General features: G+C 51.4%; 1 protein-coding gene across 4 annotated transcripts in view; it reads left to right on the top strand.

Moving 5' to 3' along the window:
* Nucleotides 1-24239, top strand: part of APPL2 (adaptor protein, phosphotyrosine interacting with PH domain and leucine zipper 2) — a 54096-nt gene that overhangs the window by 20223 nt on the left and 9634 nt on the right. For all 4 annotated transcript variants that reach the window (XM_043562391.1, XM_043562393.1, XM_043562392.1 and 1 more), the window contains 11 exons: nucleotides 2908-2995; nucleotides 5968-6009; nucleotides 6373-6431; nucleotides 7583-7729; nucleotides 12158-12240; nucleotides 15866-16024; nucleotides 17409-17597; nucleotides 18881-18923; nucleotides 19006-19062; nucleotides 19159-19247; nucleotides 24040-24198. In XM_043562391.1, coding sequence (XP_043418326.1) covers nucleotides 2908-2995; nucleotides 5968-6009; nucleotides 6373-6431; nucleotides 7583-7729; nucleotides 12158-12240; nucleotides 15866-16024; nucleotides 17409-17597; nucleotides 18881-18923; nucleotides 19006-19062; nucleotides 19159-19247; nucleotides 24040-24198 — 1115 coding nt within the window. The remainder of the gene's footprint in view (nucleotides 1-2907; nucleotides 2996-5967; nucleotides 6010-6372; nucleotides 6432-7582; nucleotides 7730-12157; nucleotides 12241-15865; nucleotides 16025-17408; nucleotides 17598-18880; nucleotides 18924-19005; nucleotides 19063-19158; nucleotides 19248-24039; nucleotides 24199-24239) is intronic.

Here is a 24239-nt window from a genome sequence, read left to right as displayed (position 1 = left end):
CTCTGCCCCTTCCCTGCTCAGTGCTCTGTTTCTCTCTTTCTCAAAATACATAAACATGAAAAAAAATAAAATGAGAAACTAACATGACATTGTACTGATTGCATTTTTGTTCATTCAACAAATCAGACCAACAAGGTGTTATTCGTTCAGCAAACATGTACTGAGCACCACTGTTTAGTAGATGCTGTTCTGGGCACTGGCGATACAATAGAGAACATGACATCCGGTTCTTTGTAAGCTTCGTCCTCTCTCCCATGACCTTGACTGTCTTCAAAGTGTATGTTAAAATGGATGGGTATCTTTTCCAGAAGAGGAGAATAAATGGAAAAAGTAATTAGAGGGGAGCAAAAAGTAGTTTTTTTGGAAGGTGAGGAGATGAATGTTTCCTAATTAACTATGAATAAATAACCCAGGAGGAGAAGGAGCAGACTCCACCCACTGAAGTCATGTGTTTTCCCGAGCAGAAGGCAGTTGCTAAGGAAATGTGGTTAGTCGTCAAAACCCCAGAACCAAGATTTCCAGTTTAGAATATTTACTTACAACCAGATTTTCACGGGCAGGGATGATGATTCTTTTGGTAGAGAGTGAATCATTCCCAAAGGCTGGAAGGCTGGAAATGTGATTTTATAGGTAGTATCATGTCGTCGTCCCCCCTGGCCCCGCCCAAGCTTGGCAGTGTAAGGGGCTTTCAAACAAACCTCGTGGTGTAGAGACCTACATGTGTGAAAGCTGTTAGCTCAGGTGGGAAGCTTTTAAGTAGCTTTTCAGGTGGTTTTGTCTGTCTGGGCCTATACCAGGTTGAAAGTTTTCAAGACAAGTCATTTGACTCAGAAATTAAAAACCCAACTAAAAGTAGAGAATCATGTGGCTTACATTTTTAATAGAATGCCTTGGAATCAAACATTCCATGTTGTAGGCATGCAGAGATTTTGTCCTTATTGATTTCCCCACAGGCAGGGTTTCTAGGTCGCTTCCATGGAGTGCACCTAAGACAGGAAGTCGTCATCATTCTAGATTACATTAACGAGTATGTGTCAGCCAAACTCTCTACTCTGAGTGTTTTCTATTCCAGTTACTGTTTTGTCCTCACAGTAGCCATGCAAGGAAGATGGTGTTATCCTTATTTTTGGGATGATGACACTGGAGTGCCAAGAGGTGGTCTCTTGCCACTCTCCTGAGTGAAGGCGCCGTGTTTAGAAGCCATCGTCCCATACCTTTCAAAAGCCCCACGGCCAAAAGTTGATCACAATCCCCTTGATCCTTAAGAAGAAACGAGGAAGAAAATGAATAGCTAGGAAGTTTGTCATTCCTGAAGTGCATGATCATTGGAAAGCCACTTAATCTCCCTGAGTTTTGGTTTCTTCATCTGTAAATGGCAGCAGCAGGCAAGAAAGCCCATTTAATTGGGCTTTTGTAAAGGTTAAATTAGATAATGTCTATCAGAGCATTGAGCACATAGCCAGACACATAGTAGGTACATTTGGTGACTTTCATTCACTTAACTGTTAGTAAAAAAAAAAAAAAAAACAGTACTTTTTTACTGAAGGTATTCGAGAGAAATAGTTAACGCATTCTGTCCCTGTGGCATTTATTGGCATGGTGTCTTCATGTGTTCTCAGCAGAACAAAGCCGCCAGCTTTGGCTTAACTGAAAGCTACAACATTAACTGTTTGGCCCATAGCTCCCCTGCCTGGCAAGCGATTGTCCGTAAGCTTCTCAAAGCAGCCTCTGGAGGCACAATCCTAAAGGTCCAGATCTGTTGGAGGGAGAGCTCTGGGTACACGGGGGCTTCGTATGTAACTGCCATCACCGCTGAAAGAAACTTTGCCAAATGTGTACGGCAAAAAAGATTGCTGGGTGGTTTCTCTTTGTTCACCCGACAGGAATCCCAGAGCATCCTCAGTAACGTCTACATTTATTGCTAATGTCTAGACTACCAAAACATTTGAAGTTTCGGCAACTTTGCGAGCACGTAAGACAGGCTCTGTATCCAACACGGTGTAGTAGGAAAAGTCTGGAGCTCAGATTCCAATAGCCCAGGATGAAAATCCCAGCTATGCCACCTCTTTGCTGTCTGGTTTTGGAGAATTTGCCTGTTAAGTGATTATAATAAAAGCGAGCTCCCAGAGTAGCTGAGAACCAAATGATACAAAGCATGTAACTCTGGCACACAGGAAGTATTCAAAAGTGGTAGTGCTGAGGTGGATGACTTTATTTCTCCTACGCCATTTATGACAGGATTTAGAAAGGCCCTGACAAGCCGGAAGGAAAGAAAGAATCAGGGGCCGTTAAAATTATTTGGTGAGGAAGATCACATTTGAACAGTTATCTTGTTCTTGAAAGATCCTTTTCTGAAGAACAGAGGCCTGGGATCTGAGGTTTCAGTGGGGAGCCTTCTTTCTCCAGAACAATTTCCAGGCCCGTAGCTGCTGTGGTTTTAGGGTTAGTAGGCTCCCAGCAGGCTGGTCTTTCAGGCATGACCTTGGCCCCATCTGAGAGGGAGAGAGCTCACGGTGGCCTGGTAAAGTGTGACCAGAGCTGAGCGCTTGTGGTGACCTATGTTTGCTGCAAGTACACGAAAGCGGTCTCCTCCAGCCGGTGTGGCTCCGACTGGGAACATAGAACCAGGGTCGGCACAGTAAACAGACCACAACATGGGCTCAGCTCAGAAACTCCTTTAGCAAACCTAACTGATGCCAGGTCAGTTGCAAACTTGCATTTAGTTTTAGTACCTCTAGACCTGGATCATTTGCGGCTTAAATGAAGGGTGTTTATTTGCTAAGGAAGTGTACCTGAATTCTAGCCACGTGGAAGTGTTCAATGTGATCCTGTGCGGAAATCAGATAGCTGCCATAATAGTGGGTATAATTTTTTTTCAGCAAGATTTCTTTTTTTTTTTTTTTTCAGCTTAATGTTCTTCATACAGAGCTGGCTAAACAGTTGGCAGACACAATGGTTCTACCTATTATACAGTTTCGAGAAAAGGATCTCACAGGTAATGTTCCTGAGTTCAGTGCCAGTTACCTTCAAAATATCAGTTCATTTCATGATACTTCTGACTGTACTAATTTCTTTAAATACGTGCATCATTGAGAAATGCCCTCCTTTTATTCAGCACTTCAGTTTAGCTAACTTTTATTGAATTCCCACTATGTTCTTAGCTCCCCTAAAGGAAGTTACGGGCTAATGAGAAAACAGACTTGGAAACAATCGTAACATCATGTGAGTAGGGCAGCAGGACAGAGAGGTACAAAGAATAAATATACACAGAAAGGTGTGATTGCCCTTTTGATTTTTGGGTGCCAGAGAGGGCTTCCTGGAGAAGGTGATCTCTGTGCTGGGTTTTGAGAGATTACCAAAGAGACAGAGATGGCAAGGCTAATATTACTGGTTGGGAGCATTTGTAAAGGCATGCTGTTCCTGGGGAGCCATGAGTGCTTTGGAATGGAAAGAGGGTGGCTCAGGGAAGGAGGGCAGGGACCATGCTTTACCTGTGCTGGACTCTGTGAACAAGGCAGACCAGCTCCCTGTTCTCCTGGAGCTCACAGTTTAGTGGGTGGGTGTATCTGAGACTGGTTCAGAGAGCCTGGCTGCCCTTTTTGACTAGTTTTGGTTCTTCAACTAAAAACCTTAGAATAATTTTATATCTCTTGGAAATCAAGTTAGTCAAAATATGGATATAAAAAAATAATCTTGAAAAAATGTAGTTGGATGTTACAAAAAGGAATCCAAACTTTGTAGTCTTTTTGCTCTTTATATCCTTGAAAATAGTCATTGCTTCGAGATTGAAGAATTATATTTTCTAGAACACTAGTACAAAAGTCAGTGGCCAAAAAAGTCTAAACCTGAGTACTAAGAGATCTGTTCAGTATGGTACTTCCTCTTTAAAAATATAACACCTTAAAGTGTTAAATCTGTTTAGGCAAAAAAGATGCAGTAAATCTTAGAGACGATGTTCTTTTCACCCTTCACTTGGAGATTCCCTGTGATCATGTCATATGAGGCTATAGGGGGCAGGGGGAGGATTGGGATCAACTTTGCCCCAGGGCAGCTTGACAGCACTGAGACTTGACAGAAGAACAGTAAATGGCATGTCAGTTACCTTGTGTCAAGAGAAACCTTGCTTGAGAAAGACTTTTAGTGTTTTTGGTGTTGCTCATCTATAATTGCATGAAATTCCAAATCTAAATGTGGTTGCGTGCTGATCATCCAATACGAACTGAAAGCCTTATTGAGTGCCTTGTTTCATAAAGATTTCCTCTAAATACAATCAGTAGAAATGTGTGGAGATACCATTTAAGAACCAAACTCCAAGTGCTTTAGATAGAAAATAATCACCCTGGAGACCTGTGTTGTCAGACCAGTGAGCCCCCAGCTGGGGGTGCCCAGCAGCAGCAATGACCGGGGCCTTCCTTAATCCTGAATGGCTCAGGTGTGGATTAGTAGTATTTGCCTGGGATGGCGTTTGTTTTCTTTTGTTTTTTTAAGACAATAAAACTATCTAGTGGTAGTAAACCGAGAAGCTATGAAAACAGAGTTATCTGTCTTAGAGAGTATCTTAGAGTATCAAAGTATCAAAGTAACCTTTTCTGACGACACCAACACGTAGGTTTGAAGTGTTTGGCCTGGGTCATACTTGAGTCAGCCTGAGAAACAGATTAGAATTCGGCCTCCTCTCTGCTTAGTGGTTTTTATCTTAGGTTTTTTGTTTTTGTTTTTGTTAATGTTTATTTATTATTGAAAGTCAGAGTCAGAGCGTGAGCAGGGGAGTGGCAGAGGGAGAGGGAGACACAGAATCCAAAGCAGGCCCCCTCCTCTAAGCTGTCAGCACAGAGCCCGACGCGGGGCTCGAACTCGTGAACCCTGAGATCATGACCTGAGCCGAAGTGGGCCGCCTAGCTGACTGAGTCACCCAGGCGCCCCATTTTTATCTTAGGTTTTAATGCCTTTTTCATTTACGCACCAATCTGAATGAAGAAAACACTAAAGATCTTAACGAAGTTATTTAACCCCGTAAGGGAAAACCCCAACACAGCTCCAGTAGGAAGTAAAAGGGGAGAGAGAGAGAAAGGGAGATGAAACCCAACAAAGGCAGAAAGCATTCTGATTCCAGAAAGGGTAAGAATAACGTGAAGAGAGATTTAAAAGCTGTGAGGGAATTTTGAGGCAAACTGAAAAGCGGCATAAAAGATGTGATGTGAAAACGATTTCCTTTGATGAAGCAAAACTGGATTGTTCTGGAGTTGTGCAAAGTATTGCTTTCTTGTAGATGTCTCTGTGTTTTTAAGTTTGTAACCTTGGACAGCATCACCCTCATCTGTCTCTTCGTGTTTTTGGTCTTGGACTTTGTTAGGCCTGTCTGTGCGTGATGATGGCTGTGGCACCCACGTGGGGTAATAGTGATGTCTGTTGGCTTGTCACAGGTACCATATACTAGATTGCTCCAGAGTTTTTCGTTAAAACAAGTACCTCGTATTCCTTTATTAATGGTGGCCTTGCCAGACGTTACAATGGCAGCAACAGGACATTTCTAGGTTCTGGGTACTGTCAGGATATTCTGAGGAAAGCTGTATTAAAACGCTCTTTTTAGGGGCTGGAGAATATGAGCTTAGGCGTATACTCCAGGTCTCATGAATAGTACCTGGCCACCACACATTCCAGCCCACGTCCCCACAGTGCCCCCTGCTTCACAGATCCCTGGATGCTGTCTAAGACAAGTGGCCCTAGGAGCAGTCAGGGTCACCAGGTATGGGAGGCAGCCGAAGCCACCAGCTCCTGTCAGACCGGGATTCCGAGCCCACAGGGCGGTGCCTCGTGAGGGCGGAGGCCCTGAGGAGGTGCCCACAGAGCCTGCCTCCTACCATGCATGTACTTCTATTTTCTTGGGGAAGCGCAGAGCTCTGGGTGGGTGCGTTTTATTTTTCTTTGCTCTAAGATGTTTTGTTTTGTTTTGTTTTTCTCATTCAGAAGTAAGCACTTTAAAGGATCTTTTTGGACTCGCCAGTAATGGTAGGTAGGCATCCTCTCTGTTCTTGGTGCGTGGGTTTAGTGTGGGTGTGGCATGCGTGTGGGCGGACGTGCTGACCAAATGCTCTTGCCTTTCAACTTATCTGCGTGCTAAACTGCCTTTATTTTGGGGCGCCTGGGTGGCTCGGTCGGTTGAGGCGTCCGACTTCAGCTCAGGTCACGATCTCGTGGTCTGTGAATTCAAGGCCCGCGTCGGGCTCTGTGCTGACAGCTCGGGGCCTGGAGCCTGCTTCGGATTCTGTGTCTCCCTGTCTGACTGCCCCTCCCGTGCTCATGCTGTGTCTCTCCCTGTCTCTCATAATAAATAAACATTAAAAAAAATTTTTTAAACGCCTTTGTTTTTAGAGCATGACCTCTCGATGGCAAAATATAGCAGGCTTCCAAAAAAAAAGGAGAATGAAAAGGTAAGAGTACCTACCTTACATTTTGTTTTTCACATCATTTGCTTAAGCTCCTTTTCTAGTTTCCTGTTGTGAATTTGTGGCAGTGAGAGCATCTTGATGAATCCTTTCTCTTCTTTCATATACATAAATTTTTAAATTATTTATTCTGAATCTTATAAGTAGACTTCTGTCTCCCTGTTCTAGCTTTTCAAACTGGTTTATTAAACACCAGCTTGGAACCTTTGTAAAATTTCAGTGATTTCCACATATGGTTCCTCATATGTATTCAGGTCACTTCAATTTCTTGCCCTGGGTGTTGACTCTGATTCTTTTTTTTTTTTTTTTTTTTTTAATGTTTACTTTATTTTTGAGAAAGAGAGTGTGAGGCGAGGGAAGGGCAGGGAGAGAGGGGGATAGAGGAACCAAAGTAGGCTCTGTGCTGACAGCAGTGAGCTGATGTGGGGCTTGAACTCACAAACTGTGAGATCATGACCTGAGCTGAAGTCAGACGCTTAACCAACTGAACCACCCAGGTGCCCCCACTCTGATTCTTTAACTCAAGATTTTTGGTATTATAGATGATATGGAACTTTTTTTAACACATGTGACTTTTTACTTCCATTACATAATTTCCTTGAGCTAAATTATTTCCTTGGAATACAATCTTATGAGTGAACTAAAATGTTGGTGGCTTTCAGTGCACGCCGCCATATTGTTTTCCCAAAGGATCACAGCGCTTTGTAGTCCTGCCAGCAGACAGGAATTGGCTTCACCCCAGTGCAGCCTCGCAAGCACAAAGATGCCAGGACTTTGGTATTTTTAATTTAGAGTTTTAGAACGTGAGGCAGGGGTGAGCCTGGGTGGCTCAGTCAGCTAAGCATTCAATGCTTGATTTCCGCTCAGGTCATGACTTTAGGTTGTGAGATCGAGGCCCTCGTGGGGCTCCGTGCTGAGTGCAGAGCCTGCTTGGGATTCTCTTTCTCTCCCCGCCCCCTCAAAAAAAATTACATTAAAAAAATAAATAAAGCATAAGGTGGAACCTTATCTGGGTTTTATTGTATTTGTCACAGAAATGGGTTTTGTGAATAAAGGGACATTTTCGAAGCTTCGTGCTCTTCTAGAATTGCCATGTCCGTTAGACGAGCCGACATTTTCCTCCCACCTCTCCTCAGGTGAAGACCGATGTTGTGAAGGAGGTGGCGGCTGCACGGCGGAAGCAGCACCTTTCTTCCCTTCAGTACTACTGTGCCCTCAACGCGCTGCAGTACAGAAAGCGCGTGGCCATGATGGAGCCCATGATAGGCTTCGCCCACGGACAGGTAGGCCGTTCCCTTCCCCTGAGGGCTAAGACCTGAGCCGGCTGGGGAGGGCAGCTTGGCGTTCCTGCTGAGGTAGTGTTTAGGAGAAACCAAAGAAACACGGATGCACCACCTCCCCGGAGCCTCCCGTAGGTTCAGCACCTGGAGAGCTTCCAGGTGGGCTGGCTCATCGTTAGCGGGACTCGATAGGCTGTACGCCCGGGGAAGTGGTGGCCTTGATCCCAGGCCTCCCGTGGCGGGGGAGGCTGGCCTGGCCCTTTGTCTCTGAGCCAAGTGAAAGCCAGGCACGGTCTGCTGTTCTGAGAAGCAGCTGACCGCTCAGGTCGGTGGAGGTGGGCCTCCGGCTCGAGACCCCGCACATCCCTCTGCTGCTGTGTGTGGGGGGGGGGGTCACGCTCGCTTGGGCTGTTCTCATTGCTGAGGTTATTGCTGGCACCCTTGGCATCTGGGTCGTGGTGAAATGTCGCCACTGCTTGCTGAGGTCTCTGTTGAGGGTATATTGACTTCTCCCCGCCCAGTTAGTGGTCCACTGAACCTTTGTGTGCCGGGAGTCTAAGGTGGCGTGAGGGGCAGGGTTCTAGCCTGGTGGGGACCGGAGTGGGTATGTGTGTGAGGCCAGGGGCACCGCCCCCCTCCCTCCCTGCCCTGCTTCAGCCCCACTTACATGGGCTCCAGCACCTCCCTCCGGCATGTGGGAAACACACCCGCGAATCTTCTTTCCGCTGACAGTCTAGGAACGGAAGGGGATGTCGGGAAGCAGAATGTTGGGAAGAAAAAAAGTCGGCAACTTTTTATAACTCCACACGTGTGTTGGGGCGCCTGGGTGGCTCAGTCAGTTAAGCGTCCGACTTCGCCTCAGGTCATGATGTCGCGGTTTGTGAGTTTGAGCCCCGCATCAGGCTCTGTGCTGTCAGCTCAGAGCCTGGAGCCTGCTTCGGATTCTGTCTCCTCCTCTCTCTGCCCCTCCCCGACTTGTGCTCTGTCTCTGTCTCTCAAAAATAAATAAATGTAAAAAAAAAAAAAGATTTTAAATTCCACACACGTGAGCATCTTTTGTTTTTTAATACATTTAAAAAATGGATCTGTTTTTAAAAACACAGCATCAGTAGTATTCAGGGGAGAGGGGAACAAGAGAGGATCTTTAAGCATTCAGGCTCAATTATCTGTCTTTTATTAAAAAAAATTTTTTTAACGTTTTATTTTTTTAAGAGACAGGAACAGAGCGCGAGCAGGGGAGGGGCAGAGAGAGAGAGAGGGAGACACAGAATCTGAAGCAGGCTCCAGGCTCTGAGCTCTCAGCACAGAGTCCGACGCGGGGCTCAAACCCATGAAAGTGAGACCGTGACCTGAGCCCAAGTCAGACGCTCAACCGACTGAGCCACCCAGGCGCCCCTCAAGTATCTGTCTTCTTAATGTGGTTGTTACGTTGTTGAATGGCGAGGTAACTAAAGTCAGCTTCTGCCTTCGGAGGTGGTGCTTAAATAGAGCACTCTAACCTTTCTGTGACACCTGAGTGAAGCTGGGTTGAACCAAAAACCAGCCCTGTCCATTCGTGGGCTGTGGACTCCGGGCTCCAGCCCTCAGCAGACCCTCTGTAGCCATCCAGCTTCCTCACGATGTGTTCTCATCCATTCTCCTGTGCCCTCCTCTCTCCTTCGAGTTTTACACCTCTGCCCTAGAGGACGTCCCGGCTTTGTGAGGGAACATCGGTACTGCCTTTGCTCTAATTAATGCCTCCTGTCACGTCTGTCCTTCCTGGATTGATGGTCCTTGCCTATGGACTTAGAGGCCCAGGGTCAGACAGGGTCCTGGCCCGAGAGCCTCAGAGAGATGAATGGCTGCGGGCCTGATCAGTTAGTGTTTACAGAGCCTGGTCAGTTAGGGGAGGGGCCTCGCAAGGCCTGAAGGGTGGACTTGTTCCCGGCTGGGTTCCGGTGTGTCACCTTGAGGACCACGCCGCTTCTCCCGGCCCGCGCTAAGCGAATGCTGCTGCAGGGCCGAGGGGGCCCGGCTGTGGAGCAGAGCACACGTCACTGGGTGGCCACAGCAGCAGTTTTGAGGATTGAGGATGGCATGGTTTCGTTTTTCACGTGGAAAGTATCCAGATTTCGGGACAGAAGACCAGACAGCCCCTCCCCTTGCAGACCTCAAATCTTGCTGCAGACTTGGCTGTCTCGCATAGACCAGTTGTCGTCTAACCCCGTGAATCTTTTGGGCAATTCCAAGGCATTCCTTCTGCCTCATCGGCCCCTTTAAAGCCATGTGTGTCTACGCAGCATCTACCTCCGTTCGCTGCCGGTCATGTGGCCGCTGTACTTCCTGTCGTTCACACAGGCACACCAGGTCTTTGGATGACGTTGGGCTGAATCCAGCTTCTCAGCACCACCCCTGTCAGTGCAAGTGGTTTGGCTTTACTTCTGTCTTCCCTGGCCCTTGTTCAGTAGGTTTGCACTGAAATCGTGATTAGTCGTCATGCCTGGAAACAAACTGAGGTTTTGTAAGCTGCATCCAAGTTTATGAGAACACCAAATGAACTCTAGTATTTACAGGGTAGGTGCTAGGAAAGGTGACTGTAGACGCCAGTATCTTCTCCTTCCTTTTCATTCATTCATTTAATCAGATCGTTTTAGGGGCTGCCTGAGTCCCTGCCCTAGGAGCTTACAGAGTAGCAGGGGAGCTAAGACATGGAATTAATTCCAAGAGTTCAGAGAGGGGAAGGAGAGGAAAGCCACTGTGCTGCTGTGTCCTTAGAAATGCAGAAAGCTCATTTAACAGACTGATGTTTCCGAGATCCAGAATGGCATTTACCGTGTTGATCTCTGTATGATTAAAAGATCATGGGGCCAGAGTAGCTTCCTGCGTTATCACCTTGTGTCAGGATAATGGCGATCATCCTCTGTTTTTGTACCGTGAAAACTAAGGACGTGGGGTCGCATACCTCCCCAGGGTGTAAACACGTCAGAACTGTCCCGACAGTGCCTGCCAGCCTCACTGGGATGTGAGGTCAAGTTCTCTGCCCACCTTCCAGGGCAGAGGCAGCTTCCAGATCAGACACATGAGCTGGGACAAAGTGTGAGAAAATACCCTCATGCAAACTGCATGTCTTTTTTTTTCATGATGTGGCTTTGCAACTGTTACCTGTCTCTTACCAGGCATGTAAAATGGAGTTCATACCCAGTATTGAGAGTTTTTTAAAGCCCTTGCCATAGAAAGAAGTGGAAACTGTAGCTCTGGGGCAGGTTGGTTACACATGTCAGCAGTGCACTGGACGGTCCCGTCTTCCCCCTACCCCTGCCCTTCAAGGTTTGACAGGCAACCCGGACTTTCTGGGCAGTGAATACCTGGGACTCACGGGAAGTAGGCATTCCTTCTTTTGGTTCCCCGAAAGCCAGCACTTATAATCTTATTTTCAAAGGAGACTGAGGTCTCCTGGGGCCACTCTCCCCTGGGCTGAGAGAGCATCCATCTAGCACGTGGGGAGCAGGAAGGGACCCTGCTTGTGTCAAGCGCCTGTTCGGGGCCAGAGCTCGGCTGCATCTTTTGGGTTGACCTCAAGGCTGAAAGGGCCTTTTTAAAATTTATTTTATTTTATTTTTTAACGTTTATTTATTTTTGAGAGAGTGTGAACAGGGGAGGGGCAGAGAGAGAGGAAGACACAGAATCTGATGCAGGCTCCAGGCTCCGAGCTGGCAGCACAGAGCCCGATGTGAGGCTTGAACTCACAAACCTCGAGATCATGACCTGAGCTGAAGTCGGACGCTTAACCGACTGAGCCATCCAGGCACCCCGAGGCTGGAAGGGCCTTTTAAGGGTCATCAGTCCAGTTTCCCCTTCTCGGTGTCTCAGCTGGATTATCTGTCAGCTTGCGTTCCGAGCTGCACATGGCTCGGTGAATGGGGTCAGCTGGTGGCCCTGAGGTGCGCTTCTCTCCCCGGAGAACCTCCTGCCGTGCGGCGTCAAGTGCCCGTCGGCCTCTTGCTGGCGCTGTGCACATCATTTGTCACACACCAGTGTAGGTCCTGGAGACGCAGAGGTGGAGACCTACCTCTTGCCCCCAAGAAACTCTCTGTCTAGAATTCACAGAGGAAAGCAGCCAATGGCGAGAACATCAAGACTACTTGTCAGTAGCAACTGCTGATGCACCCACGTGTGGTCTGTGCCAAGCAGCGACTTACATTGTCCCCGATGTTGACAGTCTCTCGGCGAGAGAGCCGGGTCTCACCGCCCCCATTCTGCAGCGCACTTGGGGCTTCGGGAGGAACCCTGCTGGCCCGCTGAGCTCAGCGGAGGCGCATGAGGCACCACGGGCACGCGGGGGTGTGGAGGGGGGCAGTGTCGCCGCCCCCGGTGCTGCCAGTCCCGCACCGAGTGAGCTCATCCGTCTCCTTTCCTAGAGGACTTTCACGGCATCACACTTCTGTCTTTCAGATTAACTTTTTCAAGAAGGGAGCAGAGATGTTTTCCCAAAGCATGGACAGCTTTTTATCCTCCGTAGCAGACATGGTTCAAAGGTAAGGCTGCACTCCACTTTGGGTCTTGTGGGCCTTTGCCTCTCCTGCTGAACCCGTCCCTCCGGGGGGTCCCCTCTCCCAGGGGGTCCCATGGAGCCCCACCACGCTGGGATCCCTGGGCAGCGGGCCCCCTTCTTAGCCGCCGGTGTTTGGGTTGTGGTTGAAAAGTAATGCGTTTTGCAGTTCCCACCATGGGGAGCCCAGAGGCGTGCCCACCCATGAACAGACTGTGTATATGAATAAAAGATGAAGTGTCTGCGGGGAGACTTTTCCCGTTAGGTCCCGGTGCGCGTGCTGAGGGCCTCTTGTCTGTTGGCCCAGCCTTCGAATGTTAAAGCCGTCAGTCCGGTGTAGACTCGCTGTGGTCTTGGAAGCACACTCTGCTTCCCCTTTGGAGCCGAGAGGTATGTGGCCAGCAGTGCTGCGGCTCTTCTGGAAACTAACCGTCCCGTCAGTTCGTGATCAATAAACGAGGCTTTAAGCCTCTTTTGAATCAATTTAACAAATTGCATTTCGGCCTCATGAATGTTTATATTTTAAGAAGACGGCGTCCTCTCTTCAGACCGTCTTGCCCACGTTGAGTTGATGCCGTGGCTGCTCCGAGTCCCTTCACCTCCCGCTGCCGGTGTCCGTGAGCCCCGGGGAGCCTTGTCTCATGAACACTGCAGACGTGATTTCTGGATGATGGCACAGAGAGAGACTAGTTGATCAGCAGATGCACAGAATGGAAGTAGGAGTGCAGAATTTATCTTGTTTGGAAAAGTGGAGCAAGGGCGCTCATTTTCTTGAGGGTGTTGCTTTTCAAACACCTCGAGGCCAAGCAGTGGACCCCGTTCAGGCAGAAGTGTACCTCAAGTGCTGACAGTAGAGAATGAAGCCGAAAAGCCAGAGCTGAGCCCCGTGCGGCATGCGGGAGGGTTGCGGTTTGAAGTCGTCCACGCCTGCCTGGAAGTCACCGGCTGCTCGTCCCCGGCCGCCGGCGGTGTGGCCCGGGTTCGTGATGAGACTAGAAGGCACTTTGAAATCCCATTTCCGTTTCCTGCCTAATTTGATTGTGAGCCGCTGGGAGTGTTAGGAGAGGGGAAAGGAAGGTGCCTGCTGTCACTTCATCCCTCCCTCCACCCCTACCCCTGCCCTCTCCCGACTGCCTCTCTCTTAGCCTCCATTAGCTCCCGGAATTCCCTGGCTTTCTGTTCCTGAGAGAACCATCTGGGCTTCAAAGTTTGTTCACGCACTAGATTTTTTTATTGACAGATGGTAGGACGTTTGTGCTTGAGACGCCGTGATGTGCTTCTCCACAAACCTCAGAGCCTCTGTGTCCTCCATTGTCAGCATCTGTGTGAGCTGGCACAGGCCGTCCAGAGTGCACCTCAGCCGCTCGGGCATTTCCATGTGACCTGCATCAAAGCCCCGGCTCCACGGCCTTCGGGGCTGTGGCTCATCCCTCTGCTGCCTGATGAGGCCTAGTTCATTACAAGGGCAGTAGCCGCAGACAGCATTCCCAGCCGGAGCTGGAAGCACTTGAACCTCCTGGTTCGAACGGCTAAAGCACTCAGATCGAGGTTCTAATTTTCCTACCACTTGGCTTTTCCGTTGGCGAGTAGATAAACACAGCCACGCCTCTCAGGCCACGAGGTGACGGCTGCACTGCTGGCCCAGAGGGGCCAAGGACAGTGTGCTGGCTCCGGATGCTGCCCTCCTTTCCCTGGGAGCTGAGTGGCCAGGCTCTGCTGTGTGAGCTGTGCGGGGAGTCTGAACCCAGCCTAAACCAGACATGGTGGCTTTTCGAATCACCCAGAGGGCCAGGAGCTTTTCTTTTCTTTTTTTAATGTTTATTCATTTATTGAGAGAGAATGCACACAAGAGTGGGGGAGGGCCAGAGAGAGAGTGAGAATCCCAAGCAGGCTCTGCACAGTCAGCAGCACAGAGCCTGACTCAGGGCTCGAACTCGTGAACTGTGAGATCATGACCTGAGCCAAAATCAAGAGTCAGATGCTTAACCGACTGAGACACCCGGGCACCCCAGGCGTTTTTCTTTTTAGTTCCTAACCCCGCAGGGATACGCTTCTGCTTTTTTTCTTGGTTCCTACTGATCGATCGATCAATATGTAGGTAGATGGTCAATTAAATAAACTTTTTGTTCTTTAGTCTTGGAAGAAAGCCTATTGGAAAGTACTTTTCTACCCTGTCCTGGAGTGCCGGGAGCCCTTCGCGCGGCCACTGAAGTGGAGTCTGTGCGGGTCCGAGAGCGGAGGGAGGGGCAGTTAGTGACCGCTCCCTGAAGCTGTGTGCCAGGTGTCCTGCTGGTACACAGGAGTATTTTTCTGGGGGAGGCCATCCTTACCTTCCACTGGGTCCTCAAGGAGCCTTGCCACCCCTAAAAGCTTAAGAACCTAAGTGATTTTGTATATTTTGGCTCTCTCCTTCCACTTCCTGAGCTGCTTAACTTTCTTCTCCATTTCACTCGCCCCGTCTTGGCAGTGATAAGCAGGTAAGCCAATGAGGCTTGTTCTCCAGCTCGCCCGTCTTCAGGCTGCCAGTGGTGGAGTCCAGCCGTTCTATTCAAATGTCAGAAGAGCCAAAATTAACTTAGATCGCCTGCCTGCCTGCCTGTGTTGAGCTGCATTAAGGCGTAGGCAGCATGCACTGTGAGTCTCCAAGAGGAGAGTGTGGACCAAGCCCAAACTTAACCCTTTGAGAGAAACTCCTAAGGAACTCACTTTGGGAAACAGTGGCCCAGCTGGCCCCCAAAGTTCCTTCTGATTTTAACATTTGTAATTCAGTCCTTCTTTAACACAGTGGAAAAGTGGAACGACGCGTCTGTGGTTTGCTTTCTCGCGTGGATGGGCCGGGCCGTGTTGGGCAGCTTGTGTTTGGCACTTTATATCCGAGGTTGTCAGCGCTGGGTGGGGAGCTGTGGAGGCATCGCTTTGTGGGAAGTAAGGGCAGCTGCCTCTTCGAAGCTAAAGCTTCCAGGTTTTCCACAGCTCGGCACACAAGTGCACACATGCCAGAGCTCAGACCTTGGCCCTCTTCCCCTGTGCCGTGTAGCACGGGCAGCCCTGGGCCCGGCCCCGCAGTCTCGGGCAGCTGTATGGCTGTGGGCAGCCCTGGGCCCAGCTCCATGGTCTCGGGCAGCTGTATGGCTTCTAGAAGAGGAAAAGCATTGCCTTTGTCCATGTGCCCTCGTCCTACCTCCTGGTTGTTTTCCGTCCTCCAATGGCCGCTTCCAGAACTACGGGGAGCAGAGGGGCAGGAATGACTGCTGTTTCCTTCCTTTCCAGCACTTTCGAAGGTGGTCTGTACCTGAAGCCCTGAGAATGGGCTTATTAAAGCTTTTCTCCTAAAATCTGCATCCACAGGTCTGAGCCCGGATACCACTTTGTCAGCAGAGAGATTGTTTAGCTGGGTTGGGGCGCTGGCCAGTGGCCAACCTGTTCTGTTTTCAAACGGCAGTCCTGTAAACATTTTTAGCAACGTGGACTCGAGTCCCCTCGATCTCCAGCGTCTGGGGTCTGAGCTCCCTCCGTGGGGCAGGAAGCCGCGGGATCAGCTCCGCCATCTGTGGCTCGGCAGCACTCGGTTGGCCATGAGGAGCCGCTGACCTGACGCCTTCTGTCTTAAGCATTCAGGTGGAACTAGAAGCCGAAGCGGAAAAGATGCGGGTGTCGCAGCAAGAACTGCTTTCTGTCGAGGAGTCTGTTTACGCCCCAGACTTTGATGTGGCTGCACCACAGATCAACAGGAACCTCATCCAGAAGGCTGGTTACCTGAATCTTAGAAAGTGAGAATGCCGTAGCTGGCCTCTTTTTCTAAAATCGGTTTTCCCTCAGAGGGGGAAGGGAGGGCTGGGGCAGGGGAGGGTGGGGAAGGACTCCTGCACAGTGCCCCTCCCACCTGCCACGCAGGAAGCCTCTGAGGCTCAGGGCCCAAAGAGCCGAGAGAGGGGCTTGAAACAGCCTTGTAAGAGGCCTGTTTGTGGACTCTGAGGGGCGGGTCACCCCGTCCCTGGTGACCGTGGCCATGTGCAGATAGCCTGCTCTTAACTGTCATCAGCCTGGACCGTTGAGAGCTCCTATCCCACCCCGCCCTTAGCCCAGGCCGCTGACGTGTGAGAGCAGTGTGCTCGGGGCCCGCAGCTGAGACTGGCGTCGGGGCCTGTAGGCCTTCCGGGTCATCCGGGTCCATGTAGGCTGAATCACACCATGTCACTTGGGGCCATTTGAGTTAAAGAGAGGATGATCGGGCTTCCTTGTGTCCAAGAGCAGACGGAGGCTGTCCGGTGTGGTGAACACTCTGGCTTTGGTTCAGTCAGACCCTGTGGCCGGGTTCTCAGTCGTGTCACCTGTGAAACAGCTGGCAAGGAGTCCCACTAAATGAAGTCGTTCCAAGGATTGAATGAGGTCGTTCCTAGCAGGAATAGGCACTCACACGTTAGCTAGTTCCAGTTTTGCGAAATAATTGCAATCATGGAGGCAGGAAACCTAGTGCCTTGCACATAGTTGCGACTCGAGAAACATTGAATCAGGTGAGTGCACCTGATACCTCGCAGATAGAAGGGCTACAGAGAGGAATTGCCGGCTGTTTTCTTACCAACGTGGAGCTCCTCAAGGCTCTCCCCGCTTGTTGAGATCCCAAGTTAAGTATCTCCTTTAGTTTATACGGATGGAAAATCCTACAAGATTCTGGTGTTACTTGCCAGTTACTGGATATTCCTCTTGCAAGCAGCCCACAAAACCAGAGTAACATCCAGTTGGAGCAAAACTCAACCTGGTTAATGTCCCCGGAATTCTGGGTGCTGTGAGCCAGGGTGACCCTGGTGACTCTCACTAGATTTAGATAGTTCGGTCTGTGTCTTAGTGGACCGTCTCGGTTCACAGCTCCCGTTTCCAGGTCTCGGGGAGAAGCCAGCGTCTGGCTGCTGTAGGGTGGGCACGTGCCGGAGCGAGCCCTGGGTAGGCATCCCCCGAGTGGGCAGAGCCCGTGACTTCCAGGTCACTCCAGCTGCAGTTTGCCTCTTCTGCGGCTCTGCATTTGCAGTTTTGCTTTAATGTGGAGAAGCATTTTTTCTAAAATGCCACCAACACTGGTAAAGAGGCAGCAAGACCTTGGGGTTCTGCGCGGGGTTCCGAGCACTGACGGGCTCTCTAAAGTCACGATTCTTGCAGTAAAACAGGGTTGGTCACCACCACCTGGGAGCGGCTTTACTTCTTCACGCAAGGCGGGAACCTCATGTGTCAACCCCGGGGAGCTGTTGCTGGGGGCCTGATCCAGGACCTGGACAACTGCTCGGTGATGGCAGTGGATTGTGAAGACCGACGATACTGCTTCCAGATCACCACTCCCAATGGAAAATCGTACGCCACGTGGGTCTTATTTGGGAGGAGAGCAAGGGTAGTGACCCCACCCCTGCCCGGGGCCTCCTGGCGCTTCCCTCCATGCCAGCCCTCCACGGGAGAGGCCCCCTCCGGGGATCATTGGTCTTTGGGGAGGTTGTTTTATGCTCTCTTTAAGCAAGCACACAGCACCCCTGTGGGATCCTGTCTGCCTCGTGTGAGGAGTCCCAGTGCGGCTTTGTCTGCGGCCCTGGAGGAGACCGGGCCTCTGTGTCCTGTGTGGGAGGCAGCCATAGGAGAGTCGTTTGTCAGCAAAGATCTGTAGAGAAGGCCGTGGCCACCCCTGCCTGTTCCCAGACCAGCTCTGTGTACTGTGCTGGGGCGGAGGGCGGGCAGACCTGCCTGGGGAGCTTGCTGTTCCGGCTGAAACTGGAGACAAACTGGGCGGTGTGCTCGGCCACGGGACTCCCTGCTGTGAGCGTGCTGTCCCCACAGACCCCCGTGTGCCTCAGGGGCCCAGAAGAGGTCACTTGGAGTCATTCACAGATCCCACTGCAGTGGGGTCCCCTCTGGAGCAGGAGCTTCAAACTGAGCCCCCAGGAGTGGGGCCGGCCATCCTTCCCTGGGAGCCGGCTCTGCTCGCGTTTGCTTCCGGGTGGGGTTCTGAGCTGAGATTCTGTCTGGACAGTAGCGTGTTCTGGCCAGCTGGTACAGTGCTGACCAGCTCCCCTCCCAGGTTCTCAGAGCAGCTTCAGACCTCACCCTTCCTCCTGGGCGGCAGGAGAGGCCTGGGATCCCAGTCGTGGTGCCGGGCAGTTAACTCCTTGGTTTTCTTACATGTAAAGTAGGGCTGAGGTCCATGCTCCCACCTCCCATAGCTGTGGGGTCCCTGGGAAGGGTTAAGCCCTCACCAAAGGCAGGGCAGTATTATTTTTGTCCTATTCCCCTCGGTGGGAAAGCGGAGTGTCTGGCTTCTCTGGGCGTGGCTGGGAGGAGGGGTTGCCCTGATCTAGGTGATCAAGGGGCCAACAAGAAGTCTGTGCTTGTGGACCCACAGACTTGAGCTAGTAGACCTGAGCCCAGCTGCTCACTTTATCGAGGAGAAAGCACAGGCTCAGGGGGAAGGAAGCGTCCATCCAGGATCACACAGTGGATGAGCAGCAAGCCAGAGCCCCATTTTTTCTTTCCGGTCATGCTGCCTTTTGTGGTCCTTCTCTTTGGGACCCAGCTGACTTCAGTGAATGTGGAGTAAGCTTAAGTCACCGAGATCTGGGGAGCACTGACTTGAATGCACTTTATTTCAGGGGAATAATCCTCCAGGCAGAAAGCAGAAAGGAAAACGAAGAGGTAAAGCTTTTGTTCTTTCATTTTTGTCCTGGTCTAGCCGGTGACTGGGATCCAGCAGGTTTCTAACGCCCTCTCTCCACAGTGGATCTGCGCCATAAACAACATCTCCAGACAGATCTACCTGACTGACAACCCAGAGGTAACTCGCACGGCCTTACCTGCGTCCCCGCCCCTCGCTCGGTCCGAAGGGTCAGCGCCCCTGCCGGACTGAGCGTGTCCTCCTGTGCACTTGTAGGCAGTCGCCATCAAGTTGAATCAGACGGCTCTCCAAGCAGTGACCCCCATTACGAGTTTTGGGAAAAAACCAGAAAGCTCGTGCCCCAGGTAACTAAAGGACCGTGGAAAAGTGGCTTTTCTGTATTGAGGTGTTGGGAATCGGCAGGAGTCCTTCTGTCCTCGCCCGGCACGGAGGGATGGTGTCGGGTCTGTTCTACAGAAGCAGTAAGGACTGCCGGGGGAGGGGAGGGGCAGAGCCAGGAGCCGCTGGCTGCGTGAGTCCAGCGCGTCTTCCTGCTGGAGCACTTGGCCGGCCGCAGTCCCAGCACGTAGGACTTGCACCGAGGGGCTGCCGCCCAGGGAGTCGCACATTTCCTGTCCACATCAACAGAGTTCTGGAACCAAAACGAGAACTTTTTTAAAGTCTGGAACAGTGGTCTGTGTTACTGCCCAGGCCTTCCTTACCCGCATGCGTACTGATACTTTCACGTGTGCGTTAATCTTTCTTTTTCATGTGTATTTTTCATATTTTTACACTTCTCGTAATTGTTCCTTATGATAACTACACATTCTCTTCCTTGATTTATTAGCAGTTGAATGTTTAGGTAGTCTCCCTTTCCTGAGTTTGCTATTATCGTTTACGGTGAATATTTTCCTGCCTCTGCCTTCATTCTTGTTTTGAATATGGCTTTGGGGTTTATTCCCAGAATCCCACCTTCTTTCTTAATGGGACGCTCCATTTGGTTAAATAGTAAGAAGGTTGTAATCATAGAGGGCTGCTAATGAAAGCACAACATCCGAGGTAAATGACAATTAGGACTGTGTTCGGTGACCATTTTTTAGAGGCACGGTAGAAGGAACCCCATTACGTAAATGATCTGCAGATACTATCGCATGTCTCTGGAGAGAAGTGATTGAAAGCTAACAGCGAACTTCCCAGGGTCTGGGCTCTGTGAAGGGGGAGCCAGTGTGCGCGCAGCACGGGGCACGTGGGAAGGAGCCACGATCGGGCCGGGAGAGTCGGAAGTTCCATCGCGAAAGACTTGGGTGCCCTGCTTACCGGTGCTGGGCCGTGGAGCGGAACTGGGACCTCTGAGAAAGGGGTGACCCCCGTGTAGAAAGACCGGCCTGCGGCACTGCGGGTGTACGACACACAGGGCTGAGGCGTGGCGGGCGGAGGGCAGGGTGGGGTCACCGGACGGGGTGTCTGCTACAGCAGCAGTAGCTGAAACCGTGCACGTGAGCGAAGGTGACGAAAGTGGGCATGAGGCAGCGGGTCACGCTCAGGTGTTGGATCCCACAGTTTGTGCGGGGAGCGTGTTGCTAAGGGCGGCTCTGAGGACGGCAGTCTGAGCGCTTGTCCTTGGGCTTCGTCGTCGTGGGTGGTGGCACTGTTCCTCCCTGTATGGCCTTGGGGACAGAGAAGGCACACTGCAGGGTGCTGGCTTTGGAGTTTGGGGACTCTCCGATGGCTCTGCCTTGAACGCAGCTGGGTGGCCTGGAGCAGGTCAGCTCTCTGTGCCTGTCTCCTCGACTTTGACACGGGAAGAGGCGAAACTAGATGACCTCCCGGGTCCCTTTCCGTTCCTGAGAACGCTGTCTTGCTAGGGTGCCAGTGTGTTGTTTAATTCGTGTTGCTAAAGAGGTGGTTGGTTTTCTGAAAAAGAGTCTGTGGCTCAGATTTAATTAATTCAAGAGCTGATTTTTCTCTCTGTTGGGGAATAAGTCAGTCACGCGGCAGAATCCTCTAGCCAGTCGGCCGAACTGAGCCTGGAAGGGTGACAGATGTGGCCGCCAGATGGCCCAGAGCTGTGGGGGGAGGTGGGAGAGGGCGGATCTCTCTTTAGGGTCAGCTCATTCAGAATGAAGAAATGTTTTGCTGACAGAGGGGGAAGGAGCAGGGAAACTGTGTTCTTGGGAACAAGCTGCCGGTCAGTCCCAAGCAGGCCTCACACGTGGCCTTCCCCTCCTCCCCAGGTGGCGTATCTCTGATGCGCACTCGTTTATCCAGCTGGTCAAGGGTCGGTTTGTGGGGTGTCTGCTCTGTGCCCAGGCACTGGGCTGGGGCGTAAAGCGGAGTCTTGTCGGTAAAGCCAGGCGGAGGGTAAATAAATACCTAGTTAAAATGGGGAAAAGCCGCGCTGGTGTTAAAGACAAAGGTGCTGTCCTGAAGAGGCCTGGCCGTGGAGACGGTATTCAGACTGAGAAGTGAAGGGTGAGGAGTGGCCACTCTCGCAAAGAGCCAGGTGGCCTGCGTTCCCGGAGCAGCTGAGGAGGCTGGCGGGCAGAGCACTTGGTGTGTCGGGAGAACTGGAGGGAGGCCAGTCTCACTGGGGGAGCAGGACCGGCTGGGGAGGGTGGGGCCAGGAACAGCTCCCGAAGGCAGGCAGGCAGGCAGGCAGGCACGGTCAGGAACGGCGGGGAGCCGCCGAAGGGTTCAGGGAGGTAGATGTGTGCGTGGCAGAGAGGAGAGGTGACTCACTTGACGTTGTCCGGGGGCAGCTCTGGCTGCTGTGCAGGACACGGAACTGAGCTGGGCAAGCTGGGCAGGCCCGTGACTGAGCACAGTCAGGAGGCTGTGGCATCTCAAACCAGGATTGTGGCAGAGGAGGCAAGAGTAGATGTCATGGGGGGCTTCTTTTGGAGGCAAAATCTGAAGGACTTGTGCCAGAAGGAGATACGAGTGGAGGCAAAGGGACAGACCAAGAGGGCGACCGCAGTCTGGCTCGAGCACCCGGACAGGTGGTGGCGTATCGAGATGAAAAGGAGCGGGTATCGGGGGTTCGCTCACTTCTGGACAGAAGATTGAGGGGCCCGCGGCACGAGCCGGTGGTCACGTTCCTGATACGAGTCTGCAGCACAGAGGAAATCCCAGGGCCGAGCACATGAATCAGGAACTCATCGGCACGGGCTCAGCAGGGCGAGAGAGATCATCTTGGGAGTGAGCGTAGGACAAGAGAGGAGCCTAGGACCGAATCCTGAAGAACGCCAACATTTGGAATAGAAGGGAAGGAACCTGTAAAAGCCACCAAGAAACACCAGGGAAAGTGGAATCAGCAGGAACCGAGAAAGAAGAGTTGGGTTTTTTTTGGTTTTTTTTAATTTTTTTTTTTCAACGTTTATTTTTTTTGGGACAGAGAGAGACAGAGCATGAACGGGGGAGGGGCAGAGAGAGAGGGAGACACAGAATCGGAAACAGGCTCCAGGCTCTGAGCCATCAGCCCAGAGCCTGACGCGGGGCTCGAACTCACAGACCGCGAGATCGTGACCTGGCTGAAGTTGGACGCTCAACCGACTGCGCCACCCAGGTGCCCCGAGAAAGAAGAGTTTTAAGGAGGGGAGAGCTCAACTATGTTAGATGCTTTGACGTGGGGTGTGTGACATAGGACAGTGGTCGCCAAGTGTCCATTGGAGTTGGTGACGTGGCGATCACGGGGTGCTCCGTCATGTCCCTCCCGGGTTCAGAGTGTTCAGTGGCTCCCGGGAATGTAGAGTCAAGTGCAGACCTCACCCGACGGTGTCACAGCCCTCCACGACCCCGGCCCGCTCCTCTTCCTGGTGTTCTCTCCTCTGAGTCTCTCTGGGGAGCCAGCATCTCGGACGCACCCTCTTCCCTCCGAACTTCTCCTGGCTTCCTCCCGTGCTCACCACTTACAAATCCGTGCGCCTCTCGTAAAGACCGGATGTCGTCGTGCCACTTCGGACCGAAGCGGTGTGACATGGTGGGAAAACGATGACCGGCCGTGGGGAGACTTCGGTTCCCAGTCTGGCCCCCCCACCTGGCAACCCAGCGCCCTCAGAATTACTCCGGGGCTCCAGAGACCGCACGCTCTCTCTCTCCCGTCATGAGGGAGCCGAAGCAGAGCGGTCTCTCCTCGCGGTGACTGGCTACAAGCCTGTGTCGCGTTTCCATCCTCTCTCCGGTCAGTGCGCTCACCTGCCAAACGGCTGCCTTAGAGTAGTTTGCATGCAGTGCATTCAGTTACCGACAGACTTGAGAACGAGGAACAGAAGGGTATCGGAGAGACCTCTTGGGCTCCAGATAACGGAAGAAATGAAAATATTTTGACATTCTTTGTCCCTCAGAGGGGTTTACACTCCAGCTGGGGAGAGAAGATTATAAAGACATGAGACCTGCTCTTACAGCATCCTGTCACTGAAAGAGAAGACACGTGGTGGCACGTGACCGGTCACCGTACTGGCAGCTCTCTCCTGTCACGGGCCACCGTCTCACCTGCAGCTTGTGTGGACACGGTGCCGAGCTCAGGGTGTTCAGACACACGAGACTGTCCCGGGGCTCACTGGGAAGAAACACTGGAGTGCAGAGGACAGAGGGTCAGGCTGGCTTGACGGGCTTAGTGGATGGAGAGGAATTTGTTCTGGTGGGAAAGAGGATCGGGATGGAGACTGAAAGAAGGAAAAGCTTGTGGTGTGTTGGTGTAGCTCCCTCTGGTGGAGGGTGCGTTACAGGAGCGGCAGGGGGCTCTCGGGAAGTGAAAGCCAGGTTGTGATTGAATGCAGGCCAAGGTGTATTTATCCGTTCAGTTAACGGTTTTGAGTGCCGCCTTTATAGCAAGCAACAAATACGATTTAGCTGTAGCCCCCGCCCTCAAAAGCCTGTCTCACAGGGAGAAAGATCCAGAAAATCAGTAGACCGTGTGTTAAGTGATATGACAACGCAGAATGCTGGGCAGCAGAGCTCACTGTGGGGGGATCTGAAGGGGTTAAACCAAAGACATGAATGACGTTTTGTGAAGATGTGTTTGTAGGAGTTGAAGGATTGACTGAAATCTTCACCCTTATCTATTTGTAAAAGTCACATCAGCGCTCAGCATGTGTTCTTTTGATCATAAAGGCATAGGTTAAAAGGGATTTATTTCCCCCCTATTTTATACTCCAGTCAGAACCTGAGAAATGCAGAGACAGAAGATGACAAGATTGTGTCCCAAGCAGCCGTCCGTGCCGACGACGCCGATGAGCTCATCGCACCGGGAACACCTATCCAGTTTGATATCGTCCTTCCTGCCACAGAATTCCTGGACCAGAACCGGGGGAGCAGGTGCGGGCTCAGGGAGAAATGGAAGTGACCTTGGGTGTCTC

Source organism: Prionailurus bengalensis, chromosome B4, assembly GCF_016509475.1.
Source record: "Prionailurus bengalensis isolate Pbe53 chromosome B4, Fcat_Pben_1.1_paternal_pri, whole genome shotgun sequence".
Classification (NCBI taxonomy): Eukaryota; Metazoa; Chordata; class Mammalia; order Carnivora; family Felidae; genus Prionailurus; species Prionailurus bengalensis.
Note: the sequence above shows the minus strand (reverse complement) of the source record. Positions and strands in the feature narration are given on the sequence as shown.